This window comes from Ursus americanus, chromosome 4 (assembly GCF_024610735.1).
Source record: "Ursus americanus isolate L20-20 chromosome 4, mUrsAme1.1.p, whole genome shotgun sequence".
Taxonomy (NCBI): Eukaryota; Metazoa; Chordata; class Mammalia; order Carnivora; family Ursidae; genus Ursus; species Ursus americanus.
Genome location: NC_142130.1, coordinates 87427604 through 87443274, shown reverse-complemented (window position 1 = coordinate 87443274; position 15671 = coordinate 87427604). Strand labels below are relative to the sequence as shown.

Genomic DNA, 15671 nt, shown 5'->3' with positions numbered 1-15671 from the left:
TTGCTGGAGGGTTCAATCACAGTTTGCATGACTCCCCACAGGCCTGAAGTCTGCGTGGGTTCTCAGGAAAGGTGCTGGAAGAGGCAGGAGGACACCAGTCCTCCTCTAAGCAGCAGGGAGGCAAGCTGGGGAGGCCGGGCTCCCGAGGCGCAACCAGGCACCTGCTGCTGGCCCCTTCATGAGGCAGGCCTGACCCAGGCTCTGTGGGAAGAAGGTGCTAAGAAAGGCCTGAGGTTCTGTCCTGACCCCAGACCTCAACCTCTGCCCTGCTCTAGACCCTAGACCCCCCCTCCTAAAGCTGCATTGCTCAGGATAGTGGCCCCGGCCACACATGGCCACCGAGCACTTGCGATGCGGCCGCTGGGAATTGAGATGTGCTGTCATAAACACACCAGATTCCCAAGTCTTTGTGAGCCAAAAAGAACTGTAAAAGTCTCATTAATAATTTTTAACGTATTGGGGCGCCTGGGTGGTTCAGTCTGACTTCGGCTCAGGTCATGATCTCAGGGTCCCGGGATCGAGCCCCAAGGTCCGTGGGTGGGTCCGGTGGGTCAGGCTCTGTGCTCAGCAGGGAGTCTCGTTCTCCCTCTCCCTCTGCCCTTCCCTCTGCTTGGGCTCCCTCATGCTCTCTCACGCTCTCTCAAATAAATAAATAAAATCCTTAGAAAAAAATTTTTAACACATTTACTAATATTGAAATGATGATACTTTGGATACTTTGGGTTAAATACAATTTACTATGGAAATTCATTTCGCTTCTTTCTCTTCCTCCAAAGTGGCTACTAGAATATTTAGTATTACATGTGTATTGCATCATATTTGTCTCGTGCCGTTCTGTTCTGAAGTCTGTATATTGTCCTTTGTGACTTGTTGCCCTGGTAGAATTGTATGACCGTCCAATGGAGGAAGCGTTTACTACGTGATAGCATCAGCCCTGGACCCCAAAAGCCCTGCAGTGAGAACTGCTAAAACTTTTCCCTGTGGCTCTCAGGCTTCTGTGATTCCAGCAAATTCACCCTTCCCCACAGCCCACCAAAGCACAGATATTGTCAGGTAATGTCCGTTCCTCGCAGCTTGCTTGAACAACAAATTGATAATTAATTAATCTACAACCTAACACTGAACACTGCAATTTTAACCCAATCTGTGAGGCTGAACCACAAACATTTGACATTCTTCAAGTAAAGCTTTCGATTACTATATCAGACCTCGTATACTCCACCTAATACTGAACGTCCCACAGAAAGAGAAGATGTCGGTGATAAAGATAAATGGTGCAGAGTAGACTCAAGTCTACATTCCAGAAGGTTCCACAAGATTCCAGGGACGCCTTCCGTTTGGGTTTGGTTTGCATGTCCGACTGCCTTCTAAGGATGAGTCCCTTCGCTTCTGTGTGCGTGCGTTTTAGCTACACAGACAGCAGTACTTAATTAAGACATTCCTTCTGGTCAAGCCTTCCTCACACTAACAGGCCTGGGGCCATGGAGAGCCGAGGTGGGTTTATCTGTGCTGTTTCCAGAGACTGATCTTCTCCATCGTCTGATTTTATCCTGGACTCAACCCGGTACAATTCCTGTTGTGTATAGAGTCTCCATGTTTAAAACAAAACAAAACAAACAAACAAACAGAAACCCTTAAATTCAGCCACTCTTCAGGTCTCTAAGGGACTTTTCCGGAAACCAGCAAGAAACAGAGGTTGTTTTGCTGAGGTCTGGCAGTTCTGGATGTAGGACCCAAGTGACTGGTATGGACAGAGTCACTCCCATAACAGGGATGGGGGCTTGGCAACATTGTGAGAAATTTTCCCAGCTCAGAAAATTACAACCTCTTCATTGTTCAGTCGAACCTAGGGACTGAATACAATGCTTCGTTTCTTTCTTTCTTTTTTTTCTTTTTCTTTTTCTTTCTTTCCTTCTTTCTTTCTTTCTTTCTTTCTTTCTTTCTTTCTTTCTTTCTTTCTTTCTTTCTTTCTTTCACATATAGTATAAGATCTCTATGGCCAACAGAAGGCAGAGACAGAGAGAACGAAACATGTACTCTATGTTAAAATATATATGTGATTAAAAAAATCACTGTTCACTGTTTAATGTCCTAGGAAGGAAACAAGTAGGAAAGAATGTTTTCATAATAATGTTTTCCTGCTTATTTTTATAACATCAATACCCAGAAGTCAATACCAAATGCATGAGGCATTTGGGAAAATCAGTAATGTCTCTAGACCTGCATTTTTGAAACTGCATTGAAAAAGAGAAAAGTAAGATCTTGCAAGAGGATACTCTGAAAAAATACATACATGCACACAGAGAGATAGATGGCTAGTCAAAATCTTTTGTATAGAGAGGTATGTACAGGTGTGTCTATGTACATATAAACACAAATACGTTTTTACTTTCATTGCAGGAAGCCATATTCATTTTAAAAACATACCAGTCTTTGCTTAAGAACATGATGCCTTTTTATAAAGAGGGTGTCAAGGGGAGGTACTTTGATTTATTACATGAACTGATTCTCGAAAATTCTAGTTCTATCACCCCAAACGGACAGGAATGAGAAAAGGAGCAAAGCCCTCCCGTTGGACAGCATTCTTACATCACCCACTTTAAAATTAAATCTGAAACAGAGTTCTGACAGGCCTGCTATTTTCTTCAGTGCCAACAGCCACACAATAGACCTTTTTTTTTTTTTTTTGACAAAGCTCTTAAAATGCCTGGAGACTCCGATGTACTGAGTCACCGAACTGTACAAATACTGCACACCCGTTCCTGCTGGTGCCCGTTCACTTCTTTGGAAACTATACCATCTCTTCTCTGTGTTTGGCAGAAGGAAAGAAATATTTTCACTAGAGTTCCAACCTGTCCGAAAGAGGGGTGACTGAGGAGGGTCAGGTCTGAAAGTGTGTGGCTGTCCTTTGATCTGGTGGCCTCTGAGCAGGGGTGACGGCTGTCATTTCAGAGGGATCTGCTGGTTTTCCTTCTCCGTGGGGGCGCTGCCACGGTGCTCAACCCCATGACCGCACAGGCTTCACGGGCACCCTGGTGAGGGTGCGACATTCAGCACCGGGTGCTGAACAGTGTTGCTCTGAACAACACTATTCACCCAATTAACTCTTAGAAACATCTTGGACCATGACAACACATTATAAACCGCAGCACAGAGAGGTGGACACAATGTTTCACAGATACATCCTTTGGGTATGAATGTGCCAGGAGCCATCTGAACCCGGATGTGCAGAGGTGGGTGGGATGGGGGCAGGGGTGGTAGAGAGAGGGTGCAGGAAGGAGGAGGAGGAAAGGAGGAGGAGACGGTGGGAAGCGCCACCGAAGAAAAGCAGATCTAGGCTCGGTTTTCACGACTTTCAGTCTCTCTTTTAAAAATTCAAATCAGATTGCCCCCCCCCACCATGATTGTTTGGCTGAGTTGTGAAATAATTGAGAGGCGTTGCAAATGCATTCTCGCACTGCGAGCGAGCAACCGACTCCAAGTCTGAACACCTCCCCCGGGGTGATATTTTAGTTTGATAATAACGATGGCGAATATGTGAGCTGGCAATCAGGAGGGCAAAAGGGCCGGGGCGCAGGCAAGTTCCATAGAGGAAAGGGGTGGGGCGAGGGGAGCCCCGGGGCCCCGGGAGCGTGTAGGGCACCGCAGTGGCTGGATCTCTGTTTCCTCGGCTTCAGAACTGGACACCTCTTGGTGGCTGCAGGAGGCAAGCTGGCCTTGAAGAAGAGCATCAAGGAGCCGTCTCTAGGTTTTCCAGACTCACCTTTGGTCACTACAAATTTTCCCCACCCTCTTCAGGTTCTGAACATGTAGAAAATGGAGCAGGGGCACGCCCGCTGGTCTAGCCCAGCGTTCCTCAAGTCTGGCATGAGGACGGGATCATTCCCTGTAGGGGGGGCTGTCTGTGTATCAAAGAGGGTTCAGTAGCATCCCTGGGTCCCACTCACTAGATGCCAGCAGCACCACCAGTGGTGACAAATAAAATGACCTCCAGACGTTGCCAAGCACCCCTGAGAGCGAGGGGACGAAATCTCCTTGGATTGAGAACCACTGCTTTAGACTAAACATTAGGACGAGCTGAGTTGTCACCAGGTAAAGATAGCCATCTACTATAAGGACCAGATGGCATTTGGGGTCAAGGTCGACCACCCCAAATAACATGTCTGGAGCAACGAGAGACAAACACAGAAGTCTGAGACCAGCAGGCCTTTCGACTCAAAGCACTTTAGGGAGTCATAACAGAACACTGTTTAAAAAGAATTCTGGAGAGGGGGACCTGGGTGGCTCTGTCGGCTAAGCATCTGACTCTTGATTTTGGCTCAGGTCATGATCTCAGGGTCGTGAGATCGAGCCTAGTGCTTAAGATTCTCTCTCCCTCTCCCCCTTAAGATTCTCTCTCTCCCTCTTCCTCTACCTCCCCCCCCCATTTTCTAGAAAGAGAGAGAGAGAAAGGGAGGGAGGGAGAGAGGAAGGAAGGAAAGAAAAGAGAAGGAAAGGAAAAAGGAAAGGAAAGGAAAGGAAAGGAAAGGAAAGGAAAGGAAAGGAAAGGAAAGGAAAGGAAAGGATTCTGGAGAAAAAAATCCTGGGGCATCTAGCTATAAAAAAAAAGGCGGGGTGGGGCAAATCAGAAGAGAGGAACCTTTTGCACTTGAACTTCAGGAGTTAAAGTCACAGAACAGACACGACCTCAAGACCTGCTCAGTGGAATTCTCCACAGTGGGTCCTATAGCTCCGGGCCATCGAGACTACTTTTCATCCTGAGGCTACGGACGGACGGGGCTGTCTTTGCTTTCTGTCTAATCTGTCCAAACAGCATGCGGCGTTGCTAGTTCTGGAAGGCGTGTTTAGCGGTCCGGACCTTGAAGAATGGAGGAAAGAGTTTACAAACACCTACCCCTTAATTTCACCACCGAATTGACAAGAAGAAGAGTGTAAGCCTGATTTGGGGTTCAGGTACTTTTTTTTTTTTCAGTAGAAAACGGGCTATAAAATTGTATGCATTCCTCAAAGCCTATCCCTCTAAAGCTGTACAAGTCGGCCTTCTCAATGAGCTGGTGTCTTCTCATTTCCACCTGTCTCCCGTCGAACAGGCAGAGGGGGACGGGGCTGGGTGATCCACATCTCTCTTGTCCCAGAGGACAGTGTGATGATTTATGATTTCTAGGCCTGAAAACTTCAGATGCTGGTACACATAAAAAGAGTGAAAAATCTTCTGAGTCCAGAGAAAGAAAGGAAGAACTTGGTGGCACAGCGCTCTTCTCAGACCCTGAAACACTACTCTGTAGGCTGTCACGAGTACGCATCACACTGGCCCTGGCAGACAAAAAGGGTTATTTTATCCAGATTATTCCCCCACGTTGCAGGGGAAAAGGGACTCATTTGTAATCATCAAAGGAATGCTGACAGACTTGAAACGGGATTACATTCTATTATACTCATCCGAATTAAAGATTCGTTTTGGAGATCACTCTTAGGTTTCCTTCTGCCTGCTCCCCCAACCCCAAATGAGGCGATTTGTATTCACGAGACATCTGAGGCAGACATGAAATCAGACAGTTTGCAAACATACATTTCAGATTCAGTGGCCTGAGTTTTGAATTTTAATGTTGCCTGCTTCTCTGGGTATGGAAAACTTGGCCCTCAGGTCAAAACTAACCCCAAATATCACTTCATTCTCCAGCTTATTAATGCAGGAGAAATTCCATTTCAGGGGCCTGAATGAGCAAGGGATACATGTGTCCAGAAGTGCAGGTACGGAAAGGAAAAATCTATGCCTGGGCAGAGCTGTCTGGTAGGTCTGCGGGCACATTGCTAAATCCTCAATTCCACGCCCTGGGGTTTGGGTACCATTTGGAGAATGCGACCTGCCAAATCTACTATTCACCCTTCAAGCTGCTTTGTGTGTGTGTGTGTGTGTGTGTGTGCATGAGAAGGAAGCTTCCCCAGGACAGGACTAACTCTTTAGGGAAGCCCTGTATCATACCTCCCACAGCATCCGGTACCCAAAAGACTCGAACATTTCCTGTTCTTTCACACAGAATTCCCGTTGTATAGTCACTGTGGAACTGACAGCCACCTGGGGAGCAGGCTTGGATATCCCAGACTGGAGGTCCTAAGGCAGTGGAAGAGCTCAATTGGGCCAAAAATCTGTCCCTTGGCTTTAGCTGCCAAAAGGACAAGATATCTTTGAGACATCTCTCTCTGGGCAAGGAGACGGCATTCTCTATGAAGGAAGACGGAGCAAGGAATGTAGGTAAAGTGCCATTCTTTGTACCATTTCTTCTCTTTATAACTCAGTCCTTCCTTCTAGACTTGGTGTTCTTCTCCACAAAGTACATCCTCTGGGGGTTGCTTCAGGAAGCATTTATCAGTGGTAAACAGGGCTTGATTTCACACTCTTTTTTTAAGTTTATGTTTTGTATTAATCTCCACACTCTGTCTTGATAGTTTAGCTGGGTATATAGTTCTGCTCAGACAGGTTGTTCTGTTTTGTTTTGTTTTTCCAGAACCTGGAAAAATATTTCACTAGCTCCTGGCTTTCACTGTTGTTGTTGTTGCAAAGACTTTAGAGATGACATATTTTTTTTCTCTCTCTCTGATTGTTTTTTTAAGACTGTCACTTTTGTTTTAGTATTTTATAGTTTAAATATGATGGGTATAAATTTATTTTTATTTTCTTGCTTGGGATGTTTCAGTCTGAATCTTTCATTAATTCTTGAAAATGGGTTCCCAGATATTATCACTTTGAGGGGTACCTGTTGTTAAGCGTCTGCCTTCGGCTCAGGGCGTGATCCCAGCGTTATGGGATCAAGCCCCATGTCGGGCTCCTCCGCTGGGAGCCTGCTTCTTCCTCTCCCACTCCCCCTGCTTGTGTTCCCTCTCTCGCTGGCTGTCTCTATCTCTGTCAAATAAATAAATAAAATCTTTTAAGAAAAAGATATTATCACTTTGAGTGTTGCTGCTCCCTCATTTCCCCTGCTCTCTCTGGACTATTGGGTCACTATATGTTGAACTACATTCCATCCTCCATGTCTTACAAATTTTTTCTGTATTTTCCATGACTTTACCTTTTTTGCTGCATTCTAGATAATTTCTCCAGCTTTATGTTCTAATTCATTGTTTCTCTCTTCAGCTATATATATCTATCCATTAAGCTTTATTTTAATGAATATATTTTCATTAGTATAGAGGTATTAGTAGAGTTAGCAGATATATTCTGTTCTTTTTCAAATCTTTATAGCCTTTGATTCCTTAGTCATGTTTTAGACTTGCTCTTTTACTTGTTTTCTATTTTAGTTTTCCTCTGTTGTTTATTAAGAACTCGTTATTTTTACTGCTCTCTGTTGCTCATATAATGTGATTTTGGACTGTGTGTTCATAATCAGCAGGATTTCATCTGTAGGAATCTTTTGGAGCCTGTGATGATCATGGTTTTATATAAGGAGGATATATGTGTGTGTATGTGTGTCTGTGTTTTGCCAAGTATCTTGGAGCACAACTAACCTTGGATGATTTTGTTTGGATGAGGTGTTTCTCAGATGAGGTTTCTTGGTAAAGATAATGTGAACTTAAAACCCAGACTCTTGAAAAGGCAGGCCTGTGATTATATATTCTTGAAGGAGATTAATTTTTTTCTCCAAACCTGAGCCCAGGCTGAGACAAGTTTTCTTGCCATTTTTCTTTGCAGGAAGGCTGGTTTGTTTCTCATCCGCCTTTTTAATGACTGTTTAACCCTTTCAGGTCCCAGCTTTATAGGAAGATCTTTATTTCAACTTCTCACTTTACATTGGTCTAATGCCTCGCCTCTTGCCTCCATGCACCTGTTAAATGCTGGTTGTAAAGACCATCAGAAGGTCCCAGTGTAGCCACAGGGTCAGTGCCAGCTAACTTCTCCAGTTCTCTGATCCCTCTTCGTGTTTGTTCCTGTTTATATCCCTTTCATTTAGTCACTCACTCATTTAAAGGATGTCTGTTACATTTTACTCAGCGGCTCTGGGTATTTTGTTGGAAAAATAATTTCAGATCACCGGTTTTACCGTATTTCCAGAAATGGAATACAGATCCTATTCTGTAATCAGTTCTACGGGACTATATGGTACTATCTTTAGACAGGACATGGAGTGAACAATACCTTTACAGATATTTCCCACATAACCTGGGGAAAATTTGGGGCTGGTGTGGTGGATTAAGAGACAAGCATTACAGAAATGGCATTGCTTTAAACTACTGGCAATGTATTTGTTTTCATATTAGAGGAGCGGCCTGGGTTCAAATCCCCCAAAGTTGCTTCACTTCTCTTTGCATCAGTTTCTTCAATTTATTATCATAGCTTCCATTTCACAGGTGGTGAGGATTAAATGAGTTAATAAACATAAAGTTCTCAGAACAGTGTCTGGTTCGTAGTGTTTTAATGTGCTTGCTACACTAATAGTATTTTCAACTCACCCACTTCTTTCACTTGTGCTGAGGCAAGCCACACCCAGCCGGACCAGAGTCTTAAATGAGATGGTGCACACATCAGGGTCAGCTCATGGGTTGCAAAATTAGGGACCCCCAGGGAGAAGGAGAGACTCAGAGAACAGACTAGAGTCACTTGGTCAGCCACCCTTCCCATCTGAGATACACCTTCTAAGTCTTGGTGACTAAATACTAAAATCTTGGGGTGCCTGGGTGGCGCAGTCATTAAGCATCTGCCTTCAGCTCAGGGCGTGATCCCAGAGTCCTGGGATCAAGCCCCACATCAGGCTCCTCTGCTGGGAGCCTGCTTCTTCCTCTCCCACTCCCCCTGCTTGTGTTCCCTCTCTCGCTGGCTGTCTCTATCTCTGTCAAATAAATAAATAAAATCTTAAAAATAATAATAATAATAATAAAGTAAATAAATAAATAAATACTAAAATCTTGGTGACTCCAGGATTTGTATTACTAAGGAAAGCTTTTTCCTTCCAGAAAGATAAAAGCACACCAGCCTCATTAGAATAGCGACTTCGTATCATAAAACTTCAGAGAACTCTCACCTCTAGCTTCTAGGTCCATTACTTAGCTTGAATGACAAGAGTATGGACTTTGGAAACGAGTTAGTGGGTTTAAATCCTGTCTCTAAATTTTACTAGCAGGTGTGGAGCTGGGGCAGACAGTGAGATAGGGGGTTGGGGTAGGTAACGGGGGAGCAGTTGTTCTTTCAGTGCATATTACCCCCAAAGTGGTGCCTTTTCAAGAATTTTAAAGATGTTGGGGCACCTGGGTGGCTCAGTCATTAAAAGTCTTCCTTCGGCTCAGCGTGTGATCCCAGAGTCCTGGGATCAAGCCCCACATCAGGCTCCTCCGCTGGGAGCCTGCTTCTTCCTCTCCCACTCCCCCTGCTTGTGTTCCTTCTCTTGCTGGCTGTCTCTCTCTCTCTGTCAAATAAATAAATAAATCTTTAAAAAAAAAAGGAATTTTAAAGATGTTGATACGGTGGCTGAGACCAGTGACCTCCCAATCCTTAAAATCATGAACCCCATTAGCAGAAACATTTTGAGAACACATCTTCAATATACATACAAACTGCATACTGCTCAACCATTAATTTTAAGCCAAAGGCGACACCTTTTTTTAAGATTGAAAAGAAACCAGTATAAACGAACAGAAGTTCTAACATTTTCCTCCTACATCCACTGGATCACCTCCTGTGTGCACCCACTTTGGGTGGACTGGGTCGAAAAGGTACTGAAGGACAGAATGGGGCAAGTTCACTCTATTCAGTGGGCAATTGGTACAGCAGTGGTCCCTCCACGAACTATCTAGAAAGGTTAGGCAGATTGTGGCACCTTTTTTCCCTCTAGCTTGCTCCCCACCCAGCACCCATACAGGCAAGTGCCCCAGCTGCCCCCTCCCCCAGGCTCATGTCTAAGTCTGCCCCTGCACTGGGTCCCAGCTGGGTGGCTTGGGCAAGTTAGCCAACCCCTCTGAGGCTGGGTTCTCATCTGGAAAGTGAGGCTAATATTTACTAGGAGGAGAAAATCAGATAACACAGTGCTCAATTAACTTTTACTCCCTGCTTTTCTGTCCCTTCCCCTAACTTGCTGCTAGGCTGCCCTTTCCAATAAAGTGCCTGGGAGAGCAAAGCCATCAATAACGGAGCCACTCGCTGGCCCCGACTCCTCTTCCCTGCTACAGAAAGAGCAGCAGAACACTTCTCAAATGTAGTTACTTCCCATGGAAACAGACTAGCAGTTTCAGACGCTTCTCTTCATCTCTCTTCTTCTGTGACAGCTGGACAACTCCTTCAGATATTGGGCTTGTTTTTCTTTGGTTATGAGCTGGCTTTTCATCCCATAAAATTTGTGAAAAGTAAAGACAGTCCCTGAATAAAGGGGTGATGTGACTAAGGCATAAGAAAATGCAGAACTCTATGTGTGTGTGCCGGGACGCAGACACAAACTAGTGGCTGGGAAAATACAGTCCCGGTCGCCCTGGTGGGGAGTCCTGGAGGAGGGGTAGAGTGACACCCAGTCATGCCTATGCGCCCCTGAATGAACCCATGCATGCAAGAGGTAGTCCAGTCCTCTGAAAACCAGAGCGGTAGTTCTCAACTCTGGCTGTCCTGGAAGGAGTTGCCTGGGAGCTTTCAAAATGAGGCCAGTGCTTGCCCCACCCCCCCCAGACCAGTTAAATGAGAAAGCCTGGGGTGCTGCTTGCACATCCCCACATTTTTCAGACTGAAGCCATTCTTCTGGGCCTCCAGGATGGAGACCCACTGCTTCTCTGAGTAGAAAGGGAAGGTTCACTCTCTCCTAAAGGGATAACTGCATCCCCTCCATCAGGACCTGGTTCCCACCCCTAAGGCTTCGAGATTGATTGACTTCCCATTTTCTACATTCTGAAATTCTTGGCCAGTGAAATAAGGAGCTAGGGTTGGGTCTATTTGCTGGGCTGCAAATGATCTGGTACCAAGCACCACTTCTTGCTGGCTTGGGCTGCTGGTTTCCTTGGGCAGGGAACAGGACAGAGCCCAGAGAAGCCCTTCCATCTTTGAGGTTTGGGGACAATTTGGTACAAGGAAAACCTCAAAGGCCACCCCACTCTCCTTGTTTTTCATCTCCCTGCTCTTCTGCTTCCCACATTGACCACTATATGTCCCAGGGTGAAAGCAAAAGTGTGGATATATTCTCATGCCTACTTTGTCAAAAGTTGAGAGTTTTCTAGGACTCCAAGTGGGAACTAGAATGATTTTCCACCCCTTCCCTCCCTTGGTCCCTCCCCATCCCTCTCAACAAGCCCATCAATCACTCTGAACTTTTTTGAGAAGAAAGAAAAGAAAGAAACAGGGGTACGCAGGGAGACAAGAGAAGATGCTTCTGGCCTTCAGGAGAGAGACATGGAGAGAAAAATCATGAAGAAGAAGAAGGGAAGGAAGAAGAAGACCTGAGAAACCCAACTCAGCAAAATAAGTTTGAGAGACACACTGGAACATCGCTCTTCAAAGTAGGACAAAATGTGGAGGATCCTTTGCTTTTCATGGCTGGAGCCCAAGGTGGCGCCCCTCCCTCCTCTCAGCCCTCATCCCTGCCTTGTTCTTTGAACAAAGATGATGCTGACATTACACTTCTGTTTGAAAAAAAAAAAATCAATGATCATTTTGGACCTCTCAGGCCAAATCCTCAATTTGGGCATGCAGTCAAAAAAACAGAGCTCCACCCCAAGAGGAAAATGGGTGAAAGCCGAGTGTATTTGAGTTTGGGATTAAGGATCACAGGCACCCAATTTTGCATGAACTCCTCTTGTCTCCCTGGGATATGTTTTTAATGCAGTGATGATAGCCTTCCAGTGGCCGCTGGCAGTATCTCAATGTCTTCAGGGACGAGGGGGAAGGGGGTGTTTGGGGGAGACTTTCCCAGCAGGCTCGGAGGTGATTAGCACAAGTCACGAGCGCGGAGGGGGAGGAGGAGGCCATGATGCAGCCCCTGGCTTATTAAGAGTGAGATCCGATGCTTGAATCCTCAGAGCAAAAAAAAAATCAATGACCCAGGAAAACACACCAGCTGACAGCCCCAGGAAAAGGCTCAAGGAAGAGTTGCAAAGAAGAGAAAGGCTTAAGTAACTTTCCAAAACTCTGCACTGTTAATCTCCTGGGAAGCCCTATACTGTACACACAATGGCTGGGACCCCTGACATTCTGGTACTTTCTTTCATGTGGAAACACCATCCTTCCTCCATCCCCTTCTTCCCAAGGCAAAGGGCTCCCAAGTTCCCCCCTCCCCACCCTCCCTCAGCTTCAGTTTTTGATGTTCCCCTTGTTTAGAAAAACCAGCATGTATCTGCATTGTCGAAGGCTGCTCCCCAGCGCTGGGCTATTCTTGTAAGGCTCTGTGGGGGGTGGGGGGCACTGTCTCCTTAGAGACCTCTGGTTTCTAATGCCTCCAAGTTCATAAAAAAAAGAGCAGGGCCACCTGTCCCCGGGAAAGCAAGCATTAGGTTTGGAGGCCCCCAAGGGTTGGGGGGATGGGGGTGTTGGAATTACATGATCAGTATCCACTGCTTTGACTAAAGCATTCTACTGAACCCTCAGACAGTCATCTTTTTTTTTTTTAAGATTTTATTTATTTATTTGACAGAGATAGAGACAGCCAGAGAGAGAGGGAACACAAGCAGGGGGAGTGGGAGAGGAAGAAGCAGGCTCCCAGCGGAGGAGCCTGATGTGGGGCTCGATCCCAGAACGCCGGGATCATGCCCTGAGCCGAAGGCAGACGCTTAACTGCTGTGCCACCCAGGTGCCCCCAGACAGTCATCTTTGGAGCTTGGGAATTTTCCTTAATGCTGTATATCACACAGTTGGGGGGGGGGTCCCTAAAAGTTTCAAGTCAAATCAATCAACTTTGAAAGACTCCATCTTTCTCTCTGAGCCTTCTCTATCTACTGTTTCCTCAACGCCACACAATATAGCATTTAGATTTAAACTTGAACATGTCTGTGCTGTGGAAGGAAGTAATTTCTTTTTCTTTTCTTCTCCCAAAAAGGCTCCCTGACACTCTCTCCCTAGCCCTCAGATCCCTGAGGAGCAAAGCTGATCAGAGTTAAAATGGGGGCTGCTTGTGGATGGACCTGGCCATATCACTACCTGCCATTGGCTCAGGGAGTTTTTAAACCTTGGAATTCAAGTTCTACACCAAACACAGAAAGAAATAATTCTTTTTTATCACTTACTATCATTTAGAAGAACATGTATCAAAATACCCATTTCCCTTAGTCTGCGGCATCCTTGGTGGATAGCTCCAGCACACTTTCTAGAATGGTCGCTACATACAGACAACGCCAAACTTGGGTGGTAACCTACAGACGGCCGCATATACTGCAACTGCTTCACTAAAGAAACAAATTCCAAGTGTCTGTAATCTATGAAAACAATCTAATGGTTACACCGCAATTTACCTAAAGCAATATTTGTTCAGTTGCAATGATGTCACCAAAAAAGGGCGGGGGGGCTTGTCAGCTTTCACTGCTTTCTCCACAGTATTCAGAGCCAGGGGGTGGCAGATTCAGAACTGCTTTCCATAGCTTAAATCAGCAAATACAGAACTTTTCTAGCAGCCAAGAAAGTTCTATTACAAAAAAAAAAAAAAAAAGTCAATAGCACTTGAAAAGCATTTCCCTAGCACATTTACCACAGCATTCTGACCCCGTGGTGCTCGATTTTAAGGACCACGGTTTGCTTGCCAAATAGGCATATCTTGGCTCCCTTTGCTAGGTAGAAACACTGCCTTGATATTAAATATTCAAAGCAAAGAACCTCTGACCTAAGGGCTCTCAGCTAACAATGACACTCTCTGTAAGTAAACTAGAAACCCAGCTCAGCTTCTGCTTTGCCAGTGTTCTCTGCCATGTACTAGTCTACTGCAGAGAAGGGTGAGCAGTGACTCCGTTTACCATGATTAGATTGCAAAAGACCCTGCAGGCAAAAGCTTGGACTTGGCAGAAGATTCCTTGAGAAGTGGGAGAGTGGAGTTCAGAGCTGCCTCCTGGGCTGGGCAGGGGCTGGGAAAGGGTGAAGTCCTCCGTCTTCACCAGAGGGAGACCCAGGTCTGTTACAACTGCAAGGACTGTGTTGCTGGAGGCAAATGCTGCCCTAATACAAGAATGTGGCTCCTACAGCCATCATCAACCCAGCAACTTCTCTCACTTCGTGGAGCCACACCTACAACCCCAGAACTGAGATCAGCTGCGGGTGCTTTGGTGTGAGTCTCCCCAAAGAAAAGCCTCACCGTTTACTGGGAGGAGGGAGTCATTATTTCCTGTAAAGGAGACTGGGACTGGAGGGCGGCGGGGGCGCTAGTACCTTTTAGCGGTAAAGTCAAGACCACCCCCGCCCCCAGTCTGTTCTGTAAACTTCTGCTCATCTGGGACACAGACCTCCCGGCGGGCTTCTCTCCCTGCTTGCCGGCTCAGACTCCAGGTCACGCGTCCCCAGGGTTAGTCTCCTTACATGGGCACCCGGGAGGCAGGCTGGGGAGCACCCGGACTATGCGAGTGGCAAACCAAGGGCAACTCCTCCGACCGGCACGTGTATTGTACGGCGCTGGGCGCGGCACAGGACTTAGGAGCCTCCAGGGGACACGCATCCGTCAGAGTCGTGTCCCTGATGCCAGGACCCGATGCTGGGAAATTGGCGAGATAAACAGCAGGGCGAGAAACTCCAAATATGTTACCTACGCTTCCTTGGGGAGGAGAGGGGCTCCCGTGCCATCACTCCACGCGCAGCCACCTCTATGCCAAAGGCTCACACCAGGCAAGAAAACTGGCTATGAGCGTGCCTCAACTTCAATCCAACCCGGCTGTGCCATGTCGGGCGGCTGCCCCCAGCCGAGGGCTCACCTGCGCGCACCGCGGCGCGGGGGTCGCAGGGCGAGGGAGGGTGCTTCTTACCAGAGAAGTCCGTGAGCGCTGCTATCTCTTTGGAACAGACCAGGACAGTGCAGTAGAAGAGGCGCAGGAGCTGCGCGGGAGGCTCTACCTGCCTGCGGAGGCCAGGATGCTGCGCGGGCTGCGGGGCGGGCGGCGGGCGCGCGTGTCCAGGCAGAAGCATGGTGCCCGGCGCGACCCAGCGCGGGCGCGGGCCCGGGCCCGGGGCGCGATGGGGGTCCCTGGGCAGAGGGCAGCGTCACATGGCGGGGCGAGTCGGTGGCCTGCGGCTCCGCGGCCCCCCGCCACCTCCCGGCTCAGGCTGCCAGAGCCTCTTCCAAGCGCAGGCCAGCACCGGCTCCCCAGCAAAGGGGAGGGGGCGGAGAAGTGGGGCGGGGCGAGGAGCCCCGGGAAGGATCCGCGTAGTTTCCCCGAGAGGAAATCTCCGCTGCCGCCCCGCGGGAGGAAACGAGGGGGGCCGAAGGGAAAGTGTAGCCTTCGCGCGCCTGGCGGCTGCGGAGGTCGACCCCTGGCGAGCTGCCCGCCGCGGGGGGCGCCCCCAACAGCGCACCAAGGACCGCGCAACTTGGGCGCCTTCCACGCCTGGGTCCCCGCCCAGGAGACGGCCCGGCACCGCTGGCCCGGCCCGCGCTGGCCCGGTGCCAGCCTCGCCCTGGCTGCGGGAGGAGCGCGGCCGGTGCCCGTGACGCACTTTGGAGCCAGCCCCGCGCGTTGAGCCCAGGAGCCCCCGGGGCGGGGCCGAGGCAGGGGCCGCAGGAAGGTGGGGTCCTGGAGGT

At 47.8% G+C, this 15671-nt stretch overlaps 1 protein-coding gene across 6 annotated transcripts in view; it reads right to left on the bottom strand.

Moving 5' to 3' along the window:
* EVA1C (eva-1 homolog C) overlaps positions 1-15409 on the bottom strand; it is a 71075-nt gene extending 55666 nt beyond the window's left edge. The window contains exon 1 of one of the 6 annotated variants that reach the window (XM_087861764.1): positions 14899-15409. In XM_087861764.1, the coding sequence (XP_087717890.1) occupies positions 14899-15058 (160 nt within the window). In that variant the 5' untranslated portion in view covers positions 15059-15409. The remainder of the gene's footprint in view (positions 1-14898) is intronic. The other 5 variants (XM_087861763.1, XM_045785515.2, XM_045785514.2 and 2 more) reach the window with 5 other exon arrangements.
* Positions 15410-15671: the final 262 nt, after the last annotated feature.